The 16,679-nt window shown below is 40.4% G+C and overlaps 1 protein-coding gene across 13 annotated transcripts in view; it reads right to left on the bottom strand.

Annotated features, from left to right (window-relative positions):
- Positions 1-16,679, bottom strand: part of GLRA2 (glycine receptor alpha 2) — a 111,216-nt gene that overhangs the window by 76,182 nt on the left and 18,355 nt on the right. For 5 of the 13 annotated variants that reach the window (XM_083501997.1, XM_083502001.1, XM_083501992.1 and 2 more), the window contains exons 3-4: positions 8,348-8,476; positions 8,180-8,247 (exon numbers count right to left, since the gene is read on the bottom strand). In XM_083501997.1, coding sequence (XP_083358123.1) covers positions 8,180-8,247; positions 8,348-8,476 — 197 coding nt within the window. The remainder of the gene's footprint in view (positions 1-8,179; positions 8,248-8,347; positions 8,477-16,679) is intronic. The other 8 variants (XM_083502000.1, XM_083502003.1, XM_083501999.1 and 5 more) reach the window with 6 other exon arrangements.

The raw sequence follows: 16,679 nt of genomic DNA, 5'->3' as shown, positions 1-16,679 counted from the left end.
TCCCACCTACAAGATGGCAACTTTCACCTCAAATCAAACCCCATGCAAATTATAATGCTGCATTTGAAACTGCTCTTCACATAAACAAGATTTCAGGTGGCAATCCTAAGCAACCTTAATAGGAAATAAGCTCCTCTGGAGAAAGTGGGGCTCACAGTGTCGACTCAGAATTAAGTCCCACTGAATCAACTCACAGTTAAGTGAGGTTAGGACTGTAGCCTGTATAAGCTCGAATAAGAATGCATTGTTAGAAGTACAAAAGGGACACACTAGATAAGGACATACCAGAAGTTGCTGAACTACAACACCCATCATCTCTGACCACCGGCCATGCTGGCTGGAGAGGATGGGAGTTGTAGTCCAAGAATATCTGGAGTGCGCTCTGTTCCCCTTCTTTTAAGATGAAAGGCATTTTCAGACAGTACTGAGGGAAAGGATGTAGACTCGGGCTCCAGCTCATCTGTGGATTCATTGGGTTGTTTGCCTAGAGATGAATGAAAGTACCCTTTCATTATCATTACATGGTATTGGCTCTGCCTTGCTTTCTCCTTCCCTTCCTCCTAGCCTAACATTAGGCACTGAAATCTCTGGAAACATTTCTATTAATTTTAATAGCAATGAGGAATACAGTATAAAATATGAACACCATTAAGGTTCATTTTGTGGTGGTTGCGAGGTTCCTTCTTTGCAGGGGGAAAAGGCAGCTTTAACATTCACTGTATTAAAATCAATAGCCCCAGGATTTCCTTTTTAATTAACTGCCACCAATGCAGCACTTTTCACAAATGTGATAACATAAATCTGACTGTTGCTGCACTTCCGTGGAATTCTAACTAAGGTCACTCCTTAACTGGTGGAGAGAGGGGCAAACAGTTGCAATCCAACTCAGAATATGCTTTTTCATTTATGAAACTGCACAGATACAACTATTATGCTATAAGCACTGAGGTACAGAAGGATTTAAAATCCCCAGCAGTTAATAGGAGCAGCCCAAGGGGCAGAGCGGTGTTGTGCAGCCTGTCTGCCTGCCAACAATGGCATCACCACCTCTTATCTGGCTAGGACAGCACAAGGTAGAAGCAAGATTAGGACTGTATGGCCACACAGTTGACCTGGCAAAGGCTTCCAAACATCTTGATCAGATGCAATATTGATCTCTTCATTATTTATTTCTATTCTGCTCTCCCAACTACCACGTGGCCCAGGAGTCTCTAATTACAATACAAATAATAATACTAACAATCCTAATAATGATGTAAAGAAACAAACAAATCTACAAAACCTCAAGCCTGCAATTAAAAACAAACAAACCATTTAAACCAGCAACAGAAAAAAGCAGTAGCCTGAAAACTAAAACTTCGCTTAAAGCAGCAAATCACAAGCATTAAAAAACAACAGTGCAGTAGGGAATCTAGGGATTAAATTGCACCCAACCAGAGAAGCTCTTTCCTCCTTTCCTAAAAAGAGATTTGGGAATTCTGAAAGTGGAGTAGGTGCCACCTGGCATAACAAAATAGAAAAGGGTATGCGATTTTGCCACTATCATAGTTCTGCAAGTGGAAAGAGAGTCTATCTACACCAGCCAAAATTCCCCATTTCATGCAGCTATTAAGAATTCAGGAGCCCTGAACTTCACGGGCACCTGGTTAGCCTATTGTTCAAAAATTCTTCTATTTTAGAAGAATCCCCCTAAAATCAAAAGGACTGTCCACCAAAAATGGTTTGAGGATGATGGCCTAAATATATTTGATGGGATAGCTTTCAGCTGCAATGTTAAATCTGAGTTCATAATCTTGAAGATTAATCTTCAAGAGCAATTAAAAATGATGCTAATATATTGATTGGTATAAAACCCACTAAATTTAGCTATATCTATTTCTATGTGGCAGCATTAGCAAAGGGCTGTAACCAGCACTGTAGCTCTCCTAGTGCAATGGACTTCAATTTATGTAACGGAGCTACTTTTCTTTCGGCTGCCTCCTCCGGCCCCTAATGCACTCCCCAAAATCAGTTCTGAAATGTTGGGAGGCCCTAATGGGGGCAGTAAGAGCTGAGGAAAAAGAAAGTCTTGTGTTGAAGAAAACCCCAAGCCACAAGGGCATTTCACAGGTTGTTGTCACAAAAGTCAAGCAGCAGAATTGTTTAATTCTTCTGTTGAATTAATGTCTATTCAACACACCAGACAAATTATGACACCAGCTAATTTAAAGGGGATAAGAGCAACTCCTCAGCAATGGGAAAACATCAATGTATTATATTCAAGCTTCATGTAGACACAACCTTTTTCAATAAGTATAAAATGTATATTCATCATTTTGGTATTTCAGGAAATGCTTTCTCTTGACACTGTGCAGCACCATTTCATCTTAATACTTGTCAGTTTAATTTGTTTTGGCTTCTTGCCTCGCTTTTTTTAAAAAAATAACATTTTTTTAAAAAAGTCACATAAAATGTTGAGCACACTTTGGCTTCTTGCCTTGCTGTCATAGGCAGGAAGCAAAGCAAGGATGAAAACGTAACAAACAAATAATCAAATGTTTTTTTAAAAATTACACCAATTCAAAATGCAGTAGCACATTATCAAGCCCAAATTTTTGAAACGTTATTGCAGTCGCTGTCATGATAGGAAGAGTTTGGGTTTTTTTGTTTTTAAAATTGTGGGTGTTTGATGTGCTGTAAGTTTCTCAAGTTATGCTGCAGGACAGAAAAGGGAGATTCTGGAAAGAACATTTGTCTTGCCAGAAATCATATTTAGGAGGGGGGTGGAAATGAAACATCTTAAAAAATAACAAACCCAAAATATAATCTGCACAGAATGAGTAGTTTTGCACACATTTTCCATTATCAGTACAGTAATCACAAACTATCACAGTCATACTAAAACTTTTGAAAAATGTTGACCTGAGATGTCTTAGTTTATTTCTATAAAACTCAGAACCAGGATTAACAAAATCTTACCTGAGACTTCAGTCTAAGAGTCTCAGCCTTTTGCAGCCAACCAGTGTAAGTAAGGCAACTGAAGTACCATTTACTCCTCAGAAGACCAATGATATTTAGATTTACAGTACTCTTCCAGTGATTGAGAGTTTTCTTTGTCTATTAGCCCAAGTTACGGAAAACACAAAATTCCCCTTTGGCTGGACTTGAAGCATATTAAATAATCATTGAGTTTGTTATCAGATATTTGCAGATACCTCTTCTTGCCTCTGTATTACGTTTACTTCAAATTGGCCATTTTGGTTTTCTGGGCCATGGAAGGTTTTTGTTTTCTAAAAATATTATTATTATTACAGTAAACTGCAGTCCATTGTGTGCCTTCCTAGACTGTTGAGAAACCAAATTTTCCCATTTTATGTCCAACCTGTCAACAGTGTTTTGTGAGGACACAATAACTTCTTGAAGCCTCATGAAATTCATGATTTTATATTACCACAAGAATGAAATACTGTTCAGCACATCATCAAGTTTATAAAGCAAAGCAGATGAGCAGTAGTTGATGTTTGCCTTTAGGACCATTTTATAAACACGTTTCAAAGCTACTCATTGAAGATATGGCAGCTTTAAGAAAGTCAATGTCAGACATCGGAACAGCACTGAATCGAGCAGAACTCCTTCGATGCTGTCTGCAGGTATTATGATTAAAGCAAACATGGCAGCCAAACATCTTTGTTTGAATCTACTTAACTATTCAAGCCTTTTGTTGTTGCTGCTGTTAGCAGAAATGCGATAATGAACACTGAAAAGACACACATTAACATACCTTATAGACAGAAAAATGCAATGAGGGGATTTAATCAAAGCAATGGAGGAGTCTGATTAATGCCATCAGCATTAGGTCGTGCAAATATTGTCATTGAATGCCATCTTGTAAAGTCAGTGACATGCAGGATTTTGACTGCTTAATATTGCTGTTGTTCTCTGCCTGCATTAAGGTCAGCAGAAGGTTTTAGGATAAAGCTAGAAAGCCCCTGTGGCTATGCTGACAGAGCCTTTTTCGCAGACTTACCACTTTCAGAAGGGCATGGGACAAGATTTTTAAGGAGCACTAGACCTAATTGGAATTATTATGTATAGTTCTGATCTGAACTTCATCTTATTTTTCTAGTGGGAGAGACAAAAGAATGTAAGTTATAGATTAGTTTTGTTTCATGTTTGCTTTAATGTGTTGCAGTAAAACCTGCTATGACTATAGAACCTTATGTTAAAGTGTATGTAAGTGACTGTCAGGTATCTTAGGTCTTCTTGTGACCCAGACCCACCAGGCTAGATGCTCTTCAGATTTTGACCCTAAGCAAAGGCTGTCTGTCCTACGCATCCCAAAACTACTGGACCTGTTGAACACCTCCATGACCTCTCTTTTTTAAGCATTTATAGCCCCCCATTAATAGCCTAACTCTATGAAAAGCAAGGAGGATATGCTAGAAAAGCAAGGAGGATATGCCATACAAGGGATGAGTGAATCTGTCAAGTTTGGCTTCTGTCCATTTCTCATTTTTATAATTGTAAATTAACTACTCCACATATCCAAATCAGTTTGCAAATCTTCTTGAAAATTCATCAGTATTTCCCCCCAACTATCTCCTAAAGTACATACTTTTGCATGCACTTTTCGCCTGTCACAGACTTTTTCTGCAAAGCCTGTTTTCTCGTAATATTTATATTTTCCCAGATACAGTGTATTTCTGTACACTAATATGCTTTTAAACATATGTTTAATATATGCATTTTTATGCACACTTTACCCTAGTGTCTGCATTTTTGTACCCCTTACTTTCCTGGAGAACTGCACTACGGAATTTGGAGAAGGGCAGCTTTTGAAGGATGGCTGTGCTGAGATTTGTGTATTGCTTTGGAATGTGTGGATGAGGTAGATTTGTCTTTAAATGTGAACTGAATTGAGCCTACCACCTCAGCACTACAGCTGTCGGAGTCCTGAATGGAGAGGGCAGAAACACCATTCAAAGCCCTTCAACAGCACCAGTGAGAAGTCTCAGGTGAAATTTAATTCCCTGCAATTCTGCTTGAGTTGGGAGGATTGCTGTGGCATTGCTTAGAGGGGAGAGTGGCCTTCCTTAAATGCTGAACATTTTCAGGTCAGTGCCTGTTTTTCCTAAGACATAGGAATGCCTTAAATGGCTCAGGACTGCAATAGCTCAAGGCATGCCTCTCCCCATATGTACCAATCTGGACCCTGCAATTATTATCGGGGGCCGCCTTTGTGTGTCTCCTCCATGAGAGGTCTGGAGGGTGGCAGCACAAGAGTGGGCCATTTCTGCAGTGCCTCCCCATTTGTGGGATGCCCTCCTCAGAACATGGCACCTTTGTTGCATATCTTTAGGCACCAGGCAAAAATGTTTCTCTATGGACTTTTCAGTATGTTTGTGGGAGAGGGACTCATGGATTTGTATTTGTGTGTATTACGTATTTTGTGTACTCATATTGAATTTTTGTGCTGTGAATGTCCCTGTGATCTTTGGATAAAGGATGGTATACAAATTCAATAATTAATAAAATTACTACTACTGCTACTACTACTACTACTACTACTACAATATTAGACTTCCCATTGGGAATTCTCATTGCAGTGCAGAATCTGAGTTCCCAGGTAAAGGCAAAAAGGTAAAGTAAGGTAAAGGACCCCTGGATGGTTAAGTCCAGTCAAAGGCAACTATGGGGTTGCAGTGCTCATCTCCTTTCAGGCCGAGGAAGCTGGCATTTGTCCACAAACAGCTTTCCGGGTCATGTGGCCAGCATGACTAAACTGCTTCTGGCGCAATGGAACACCATGAAGAAAACCAGACTGCATGGAAACACTGTTTACCTTCCCGCCGCAGCAGTACCTATTCATCTACTTGGCATTGGTGTGCTTTTGAACTCCTGGGACAGAGCAACAGGAGCTCACCACAGATTCAAACTGTTGACCTTCTGGTTGGCAAGCCCAAGAGGCTCAGTGGTTTAGACCACAGTGCCACCTGTGTCCCATGCAGTTCCCAGGAACTTGTACTTGGAGACTACCTTTTGGAACTCTGTTACACATGCTTTTAAGTGTTTCCACCTCAAGGCCTCAAAGCATCCTAGCCAGCACAGGACAGGTCTTGAACAAGAGGCCACTGTTGTCCAGCCCTGCAACCATGCCAGGTCAGAAGGCCACAATTATTCTGGACAGGTGAAAAACAACTTCAGCACATGCCCAAAGGAAAGAAAGTGTCTACTGTGCTCTCTGTGACTATCCACTCAGCAACACTTCCACAGCGTTGGCTGCGGCGACTCCTTGTCTCTCAGCACCAGATAGGCCTGCACCTCTCTACCGCCATCTCATGGCGACCAGTGGTTCTCCTTGTGAACCGCCGCATTTCTTCTCCCTGCCGCATTGACCACCAACTGGTTGTAGGCTTTCAAATGCATCCAGGTGGCCACAGGGGAGCATGCAGGCAATCAGATGCCAAATCTGCTTTTTTCAGACTGCAGAAGCTGCAAAATTACAAAGGCACCTTTGATCTATGCTTACTTGACACTGCTTTATCTTTTTACATCTGGGACCTTTGTGTTTTAATACTTATGTAAGAAAATAACTTGCCCTGTTAACAATTTTACAAAAAAGAAGAAGATTATAACCAGGCATAATTTAAAATTACGTTTAATTCAGCCAAGCTGTTTAGTCATTTCCCTGTTTTTCATTTTTTATGCTTTTTAAAATATATTTTATACACTTTGATATTTCAGCAAGTAACTTTCAGTTCATTTGGGCAGGGAAATGTGAAAATGGCCCTTTTGAAACTGCGAGTGATGAGGTGGGTGTTAACGAAAGTGGGCTTCAGTGTGGTGCTGGGGCAGCCATATTTGAACTGGCTTTTTTAAAAAAAAGGGGGGGGAGCAAAGACTGAACTGTATTCAATTCCATTTGACTCAGAGTCAATCCAATGAAATTTAGTCATGTCCATTAATTTCATCTGGTCTACTCTGAGTATGAGTAACACTGGAAACAGCTCAGTGAGAAGGAGCTCTTTTCTGTGCCGGCTGGATTAAGCTGTCATTTGGCCTCCAGAAAACTTCTGACTTCCACAGCCATCAGGTGGTGTGGGGTGTGTGTGATGGTGGCTGCCAACAAGAGGACTTAAACATCATAGAGAGAGGGAGGGGAAGGGAAGGGAAGGGAACGGAAGGGAGGGAACCCTGCAAGTTGGGTGGTGATTCTTCTGCATTCTTCATCAGTCTGGCTTGAATATAACTCTAATGGTCCTATTGAATATTGGGCTCAATATAAGCTAAATTTGGCTTTGGGTTCTAGATTCTGTGATGGTGCCTTGCCATTTACTCCTCAGAGAAATAAACTTGATTTCCATACAATCTACACTCAAGTCCTTGGTGGCTAACCTGAATAAGGAGTGTGTGTTCCACCACTGGTATCAGCAATGGGAGTCTGTGCACATCTGGGCAGTGCCAGGAAGATGCTTGTGCCTGGATGGGTGTAGAACAGAGCAGTCTGCCCCAACTTTGTGGGAGTTTTTTGACTCCCATACTACTTGGGGCTGATGGGAGCCGGAGCTCAACATTAGAAGAACAGCAAAGACTAGCAAAGAGTCAATATTGTGCTGCAACTTATTTTCCACCTCATTTGATGGGAAATACATATACAGTGGTACCTTGGTTTTTGAACATAATCTGTTCCAGAAGACCATTCGACTTCACTGGCATGTTTGACTTCTGAAAAGCATTTGAAAACTGAAGCTGTTACTTCCGGGTTTTCGGCGTTCAAAAACTGAAATGCTTGACTTCCGAGATGTTCGAAAACGGAGGTACCACTCTGTGTGTGTGTGTGTGTGTGTGTGTGTGTGTGTGTGAGATGGGCTTGACTTGTGGAACACCTGCCCTCAAATGTGGCCATCACTGATCTAAGTAATAACCATTATTTCTGCTGCTTCTCATGTTTCGAGTTTACACCACGAGACCTCTGGGTGTAGGGCCGTGTATAAATTCAATAAATAAAAATAATTTTTAAAATAAAATCCTATATTGCTATATAAATTATTCCTAAGAATTAGACTCTATAATTGTCCTAAGGCTGACAGTGTACATGTTGAGTTTCCCTTAAACCTGAAGCCCCTACATCTAGAATTCCCCAGATCCAGAGCACATCACCCCCCTTCACAAGATGGCTTCAATGGTTTTTCCCACTCACCATTGTAGTTTCTGCTATTGAACCAAAGCTGTTGATAAATATGTTGCAGGTAACATTTACAGGAGGACCTGCAAGTTGAACAATAAATAGAAAAAAAAATTGACAGGTTGTGTTTATGACATAGATTAAGGAGTGTTGTTTCTTTGCCAGTGGCATTGCCACACTTACCATGGTGGTTTCTGTGACAGATCCAAAACTGTTGATAAAAATATTGCAAGTAACGTTTACTGGAGGACCTGTGGAATGCAATAAAAATGTTGCAATATATATCATAGCAAAGTTCTGCTCCACCAGCATCTATTTTTTTAAAAAAACAAAATAAAATAAAAAACCAAATCTGGAACAGTGACTGCTGAAACTAAGCAAAAGGTGAGACTCAGCAATGAACAATATTTACATTGATTAAATAACATTCACAGATTCATTTTCCAGATCTAGGTGATCTATGGAGTCCCCGACATGGGTGTTATGGTGCTATAAGGCACTATCCTTCACACCTACCAAGGCCCCCTCCCAATTTGTCACACGGTGGGTTTTTGCAGGTTGTTTGAGGAGGTTGACTGCTTTTTTGTCTTTGTTTTCTTTGGGTTTTTCAGGGGTGTAAGTGTTTAATCTAGGTATTTTGATCCTCAAAGTATTTTGAGGATCACCAGTTTTTTTCTGTGAAATATATTTTTTTGTGGTACCCATGACAGTTTCTTTGATTTTTGAAATGTGTTTATCAGCTGAGCTCCTGTAACACAAATAGTAGTTACTCTCTAACAAGTGTGTTAATTAGCATACTGCTGCCAAAATGCCTGTGTTAAATGTTTTGTTGAATGCCACTGTAATTATAATGCTTTCATGTCATGGTCACTGTCTGATTTTTATATATTTCATTTCCCTCTGTCCTTGCGTCTTTCTATCTTCCTCCTGCAAATGATGGGTACTAATGCCTGCCAATTTAGGACTACACCTTCATGCATCTGTTGAAATGGACTGTAGTCCACACAAGGCGCCATAAAACTATTTGCTTTTCTTACTGCAAAAGGCTTAGAAAACTATGAAATCTGCATGCAGTCCTAAATTCCCAAAGGAACTCTTAAATTATCTGGTATACGGCATAGAAAAGACCTGTGGAACAGATTCTTCGGTTGCTTTTCACTCCTCAGCAAAAAAAATCAACTGAAATATTGTAATGTTTGGATTCTTTGATAGATGATTTATTTAAAGAGAAAACACGATGGAGTGAGGGGGCTAAACTGACTGCTGACTCTTCTACTACAAATTTGGACATCTACGAGGGGCAGGGCCTTTGCATTCATATATATATTATTTTATTGTTTTGTTTTAAAAGTGCAAATGTAACAGAAATAAAGAAAATAACAAATAAAAAATGTAAGCCATAAAGCACCACAGCCTGGAAAGACAAAAGTACAAAAATACAGCACAATACCAGAGCCTTTTCTGTAGTGGCACCCTGTTTCCTCAAATGCCCTCCGTAGGAGCTCAACCAACACCAATTTTATGATTGTTTCAGCACCAGGTCAACACTTATCTACTTGCCCCCAGGCACATTTTACAGTTGGTATTTTAGTCTGCTCTGGTTATTGTTTTCTTTTTATAATAATTGTTTGCCTTATGTATTCTATCGTATCATTTTTGGTGCTGCGTTTAATGTTATTCATGCCTTACTGCATGGATAATGGATGGTCTAGAAATAATAAATTGAAGAATTTATTACTCATAATTTAGCCACAGAGAATTCCCTGGCTACTGTGGTGATGGTTGGATTTTTATTGGATTGTAATGGACTATTTTATTGTACTGGTATTTATGTGTTGCAAACTCTCTTGGGATATTGAAGGAATGGCAGTACACAGATGTTCATATATGCAAATAATTGTTAAAATGTTTGTTTAACATGTTTGAAAGAAAGAAACAAACAGGATCTGTCCATCACTTGTCATTGGTCGCTTGTTTGCCTCGGATCCATTTCATTTAAACATTAAATGCTTTCAGATTTATGAAATATATCTCAGGCTCAACATTTACATATCATGCTTTCTAGAGCAAAAAACTCTTATCAATCGATCAATCGTCATGTGACTGAATAATGCAAACTGTCCCATTGTTACCATTTTGTCATTCACATTGTTAAAGTACTGAATATTTCACAGTATTTGTAATTATAAATGCAGCTGCCCAGTGGACTGTGTTCACAAAGCACCACAAGTGTAGATTTACAGGAAGAAAGCCACTAGCAAATGGAGCTGAGCTCTTTATTCCAGGCCTGGCGCAGATCTGGTTTAGAGAGTGCCTCAGCTGAATAAGTTGGCGGCCACATTCTCAGCACTGTGGCATTCTGGGAAAGCAGTAGGCTTGTCAGCAGTCAGGTGTAACTTCAAACTACATTTTAATAGCAATGAATGGGTTCTGTTGAAGCAGATCTTATTTTACAGGTCAGGTGACCTGTGAGTTCCCAACAAGGCTAAGCAATTACCTCTATCCGGTGGAGCTATACCAATTTGTGCTGGAGGTATTATTGCAGCTGCAAATTTTTAACTTTTACACCTCAGTAATAATGTCAATGAAACATTTTTAAGCTGGCAGAAGCCTTCAGGAAGAAATATACTGTATAATGAGGCAAGGCCATAGTGCTGGTAATTACTTCGTTTAAAAAGTGGCCTAATATAAGAACATAGCTTTAATGGCACATAAGGAAATAATGAGTTGGTTCATGGATCCCTGGTTTTAAATATATAGGGTGGAATTAAAAGGAGCACTAAGGGGTATGCTTCATCCACATAAACATTTCTGCCTGCCTGATGGAAGAATTTGCCCTCTTCTCTTCTTCTAACCCCCTGCAAGTCAACTTTTGGGAGGGGCAAGTGGGGAGAGGAGAAGGGTGAAAGGCCCATTGTGCACGTGGAACCTCTTACACTGCCCCCAACTAGCATGTTGTTGAATCCAGCCCATACTGTGTGGATATGCACTGTGGCACCTACTGTCTTCACAGAATTATAATTCCCCAGATTCATCATGGGAGCAGCCCCATGACAGAAAAATCCATTTTGAGTGTAGCCCTGCCCTGGATTTAGTTTTCCATAATCATGATTTTATTATTTATTCCCTACCCATCTGGCTGGGATTCCCCAGCTACTCTGGGTGGCTTACAGTGCATATAAAAACACCAAAGCGTCCTCATTTCTTCCAAACCAAAACAAAATACCTTCTCGTAGTTGAGTTCTGAATCAGCAAAACGTTGCTAAAGTTCCTGTAGCTAGGATTAGCCTTTTCTTGCATCTGCCTTCTCCAGAAACTTGCTTACTAATCTATTCTTCTAGAAGCTCTGTGGTGCTTTATAAATTGAAAGCATTTAGTGTCCAGTTACCCACATTTTGCTGATGTCAACCTACTGCGTGCGTTGAAGCCCTATCCCTATTGACTTCAGGCTCTAACTTGCTTTGGTAATTTGATTCACAATTCAATGGGAAGTTCTCATGCCTTCAATGGCTGCCATACTTTGTTGTGGGTTCTTGTGTGAAATACAAGGGTTTTTTTTGGGGGGGGAGGGGTTTCCCAGTGCTTTTTTATATGTAATGGTACTCAGCAGTAAGAAGTAGAATCACATATATATTTTTATTCTTGTTGCTTGTGGCATCTATGCTGGCACCTGTGACACTTTTAAATATCTAAGTCCAGCCACCAGAATAAGCCTACTAAACATTAACCTGTAAAATATAGAGAATGCAGATACACCCCTTTCCTCTACTATTCCTCTACTTGGTGAAAGCACCAAGAATGAAATCATAGAGCAAAATATCATTGTTCTGTGTTTTTATAGCCTTCAGAGGAAACCAATGCCTCCTTATTGGCCTTATGGCAATAATTAAAATGGCATTTTAGGAACTTTGATACAACCAGCCAGTATCCCAACTAAATGATAAAGAAACTCAGAATGTGAAAGACAGAATGAGATGATCACAAGAATCCAAAAAAAGGAATCGTGTATATGACAAAGCCTCCAAACTGCTACAAGTACAAATCAAAGGTAACCTTCCCATTGAAGTTAGTTTTTCCCCTTCCTTTTATGCTGTCATTCTGTGTGGAAGTTTTGGGACATTATTCTGCTTCTTAGATGCTGTGTGTCAAAAATATAAAGGGCCCTATGTAAGATATCTGTTGAGAAACCTTAATCATCTTGCAGTATTTTGAAATAAATGGAACTTTAAAAGACTTAAAAGCTGGGCTTTGACATAAATTCCTTTTAGTCAATATTACTATTCATTGACAGCAATTTTGAGCAACCATTAAAAAGAGAACTAATTAAAAAAAAAACCCTCTAGGACCTAAAATGTAGTGATTGTATGGTATTATTTTATGATTATGCAGTTTCTTGGAAAAATCAAATAAGGTCTAAAATTATTATTCTGCTTTATCAAGCACAAACTCTTATCTTCTTAAATTCTTTATCTAGGGTATAAATAGCATAGCATATATACCCAGTGGGACATGATTGTGGGGGGAAATGTTGATTTTGCTTCTCACTGTGGACACATCCTCCAAAAGCTGCCCTTGCCCATTAAGGTAAGGTAAAGGACCCCTGGACATTTAAGTTCAGTCAAAGGTGACTATGGGGTTGCGGTGTGCATCTTGCTTTCAGGCCAAGGGAGCGGGCGTTTGTCCACAGACAGCTTTCCGGGTCATGTGGCCAGCATTACCAAACTGCTTCTGGCACAATGGAACACCGTGACAGAAACCAGAGCACACAGAAATGCCATTTACCTTCCCGCCACAGCGGTACCTATTTATCTACTAGCACTGGTGTGCTTTTGAACTGCTAGGTTGGCAGGAGCTGGGACAGAGCAACAGGAGCTTACCCTGTTGTGGGGATTCGAACCACCGACCTTCTGATCGGAAAGCTCAAGAAGCTCAGTGATTTAGACCACAGCACCACGCACCAAAGCATGACGCAATGTCATGTATGTTGGGATACTTCCAGTGAACTGTACCTTGTGTGGGGATCACCAACATGGCACCATTGAGGTCTTCTCCCTGGTGTTCACGAACCCTCTGAGCTATCCCTCCCTCACTGTTCTTTTGGTCATGAGGTGGTGAGAATGGTTCTGTTTTCATCCACTGAGAAGAATGTAGAGTTGAAGAAGGAAGTTGAAAGAGTGTCACTCTTTCTTGCTTCCTCTTTCAGCTCTATGGTCTGTGAACGCGCCGTTTAATTCTAGTGGATCTGTCTTTTACCTTGATTTCTTAGTAAAGTGGAGAGATAGATAGATGATAGATAGATAGATAGATAGATAGATAGATAGATAGATAGATGAGAGATGGATAGAACATGTTCTCTTTCTGTGTCTTGGGGTGATCTAGGAGAGGGGAGGGGAGAAGTAACCAGAGTGGGTGGTGCTCACTTTACTTGCTTCACATTCCAAATGAGCCTGCAGACCTAACGAGGTTGGTGGTCTCTGCCTTGCAGAGTGAAGAGTTTATGGAGGCCAATGACATATGAACATACAAGCTCAGCTTGGTTAGACTAAAGGCCTATCTAGCCCAATATTCTGTTCTCAGGGTGGTCATCCAGATGCCTATGGGAAGTTCTGATCACAACCCCCAGCAAATGGTGTTCAGATGCATCCTGCCTCTGATATTGGAGGCAATATATAGCCAATATCCATTGATAGCCTTGAATGAATTTCCTGCCGGAATGTGTGTAACGCCTTTTAAAGCTACCCAAACTGGACACCTTATAGCATGTTACAGCTGCTATTGTAGCTGCTAAGAGTTTTTGGAAGGCTGGTATACAAAGCACAATTGCAATGGAAAATCAGATCATACCTGATTATTGCCGATTAAGCAACACAGAAGAGCTACTATCTCCTCACGTCCTACTTAGAATCCGTGCCAGCTGTAGATATTTTGCTGTTTGAAGCGGAACCCAAATGACACCCCTTCTCCCCCACCAGGGACAATAATTTTCAAAGTCTCACTCCCATCACTGAGACATCAATTCCTGCCTTCATCTCTCCCATCTTGCCTGAAGCAAGTTGCTTCACCCTGCTGCATGGCCAAATTGCTAATGCGTATCACTAATGCGGAGCTCGGTGCTAGCTCCATCACACAGAGAAAGTTGGAAACTGCATCCATGCTATGGATTTTCCATGCCACTTGCAGTAACATATAATATAAGGGGATTCTTACAGCAGCTGGTGCTCTCCAATCAGGCTGAAGGTTTATGTTATGAGCGGTGCTACATGGCTCTGTGATGACATTGAAAAACAATTGCACAGAGGCTGTTTCCAGATTCCTCTGTATGACACAGGAAGACATAAACCGGCTCCAGGAATCTTATTCAGGCATAAACATGTACTTAATGAGTGCTCTGAATATATATTATGTAGTAATGCATCACTCTTAAATGGTCCATAAAGAGAAGTTGTACATGTTCAATGACCATGTGTATGCACAGGGATAGAAGAAACTGTCAATTTTAGTTCTAAAATTGAATCTAAAATTCAGTTCCCCACATTTCGACAGCAACTTGAAATTTCCTGTAAAAAAATAATGATCTATGAAGCTTTGTCAGAAAGTCAGTGTGAATTTCTCCCAACACGCACATTTTTGTATGCAGTTTTGGCTAATATACACAATTTTGTAAGCAACTTCCACTAAGAAAATGCATTTCTCATGTTAAAACAATGTTTGCAGCTGTTTACTCATGAAGGAAAAACGATGAGAAGGAGAACGTGATAAGGGAGTAGATGTATGGTGTAGAAAAATTTTTCTCCCTCTCTCATAATATTACAACTAGGGACTGATAAAAGGAAGTACCTCTTAACGTAGTGCATGGTCATGGATGACTTCAAACCAATTCATGGAGAATGAGGCTATATCTTCCTGTAATTTTGTACATCCCCTTGAAGGGGCAACTGTACCCTAAAAGGTGGTATAAATATCAGGTATGAAATAAAATATAAAATGAAAATGAGATAGGATGGGATGTGAACAAAACAGGTTCAAATCCTTGTTAATTTATGGAGCAGCCTCTCAGCATAAAATAAATTGTTGGGATGATAAAATGAGATGCTGGTTTATTTTAACCTGCTTTGAACTATTGTCAATAGGATGCAAAACAATAATAATAATGTGGCACCGGTACTTTCTAATTAAAGGAACAATTTCTGAATATCATTGGCGTAATCTCAGTACTAGGTAGCTTACTATAAAGCCTTCCCTTCTGTTCAGGAAAAAAACACTCAGAGCTTCTCAGTACAACCTCCCAATTAGATCAAAAAGTATCATAACATGAAGGACAAACAGAGCTGTTTCACCTCAAATAGCTGCTATCAAAGCCACCTTGAGGTTTGCAAATTTCAGCAGTTCAGGCTCAGGAGAAGTGTTGAGTGCTGCTTTAGTGGCACGGCTCTTTGTTGAATTTAATAAGGGTTAGAAAGGTGGCGTGAGAATAGGACAGAACTTCTAATGGAAGGAAACGTCTGCTCAAGGCAAAAACAAAAGCCTCCTAAGAATGGTATGTGAATAACGAGGTCTGGGGATTAAAGCCTTAGAGAGCACAGTGGCTTACAGTGCAATCCTAACCAGGTCTGCTGAGAAGAAGTGCTCACAAGGCTTTGTGTCACAAACATTGTGGATTCCCCGGCCACATACAGCATCCACACCAAGGCCAGAGATGACACATTTTCCTTCCATGGTGCCTTATTTAAAATTAGGCATTACAAATATTAATTCCTCACACCCAGGTGACCCCGAAACATATGGTTTAAAGCCACTCACCCACCAATAGCTATAGACCTACATCTAGTTTCCCCTTCACTCTGTAGGGCCTGAAGTCATTAAGAAAATAAGGCTCTGACTGAACACCTGATTAGTTTATGCATAGATTCACTACTAGCAAATGAAAAGCAGCTCAGCATTGTGAAAGGTGTTTGGTTTAGCCCTGTTCTCACCTTTGTTTCCACACCCTTCTATAAATGATTGGGAAGCTAAGCATGCCCCTCTGACCTTGTCCTAAGCTTTTGCATCTGCTGCCCCATGATCTAGAATCATAGAATCATAGAATCATAGAGTTGGAAGAGACCACAAGGGCCATCGAGTCCAACCCCCTGCCAAGCAGGAAACACCATCAGAGCACTCCTGACATATGGTTGTCAAGCCTCTGCTTAAAGACCTCCAAAGTAGGAGACTCCACCACACTCCTTGGCAGCAAATTCCACTGTCGAACAGCTCTCACTGTCAGGAAGTTCTTCCTAATGTTTAGGTGGAATCTTCTTTCTTGTAGTTTGGATCCATTGCTCCGTGTCCGCTTCTCCGGAGCAGCAGAAAACAACTTTTCTCCCTCCTCTATGTGACATCCTTTTATATATTTGAACATGGCTATCATATCACCCCTTAACCTTCTCTTCTCCAGGCTAAACATGCCCAGCTCCCTTAGCCGTTCCTCATAAGGCATCGTTTCCAGGCCTTTGACCATTTTGGTTGCCCTCCTCTG

This window comes from Podarcis liolepis (assembly GCF_965112155.1).
Source record: "Podarcis liolepis genome assembly, chromosome: 4".
Taxonomy (NCBI): Eukaryota; Metazoa; Chordata; class Lepidosauria; order Squamata; family Lacertidae; genus Podarcis; species Podarcis liolepis.
This window is presented reverse-complemented; position numbering and strand designations above follow the sequence as displayed.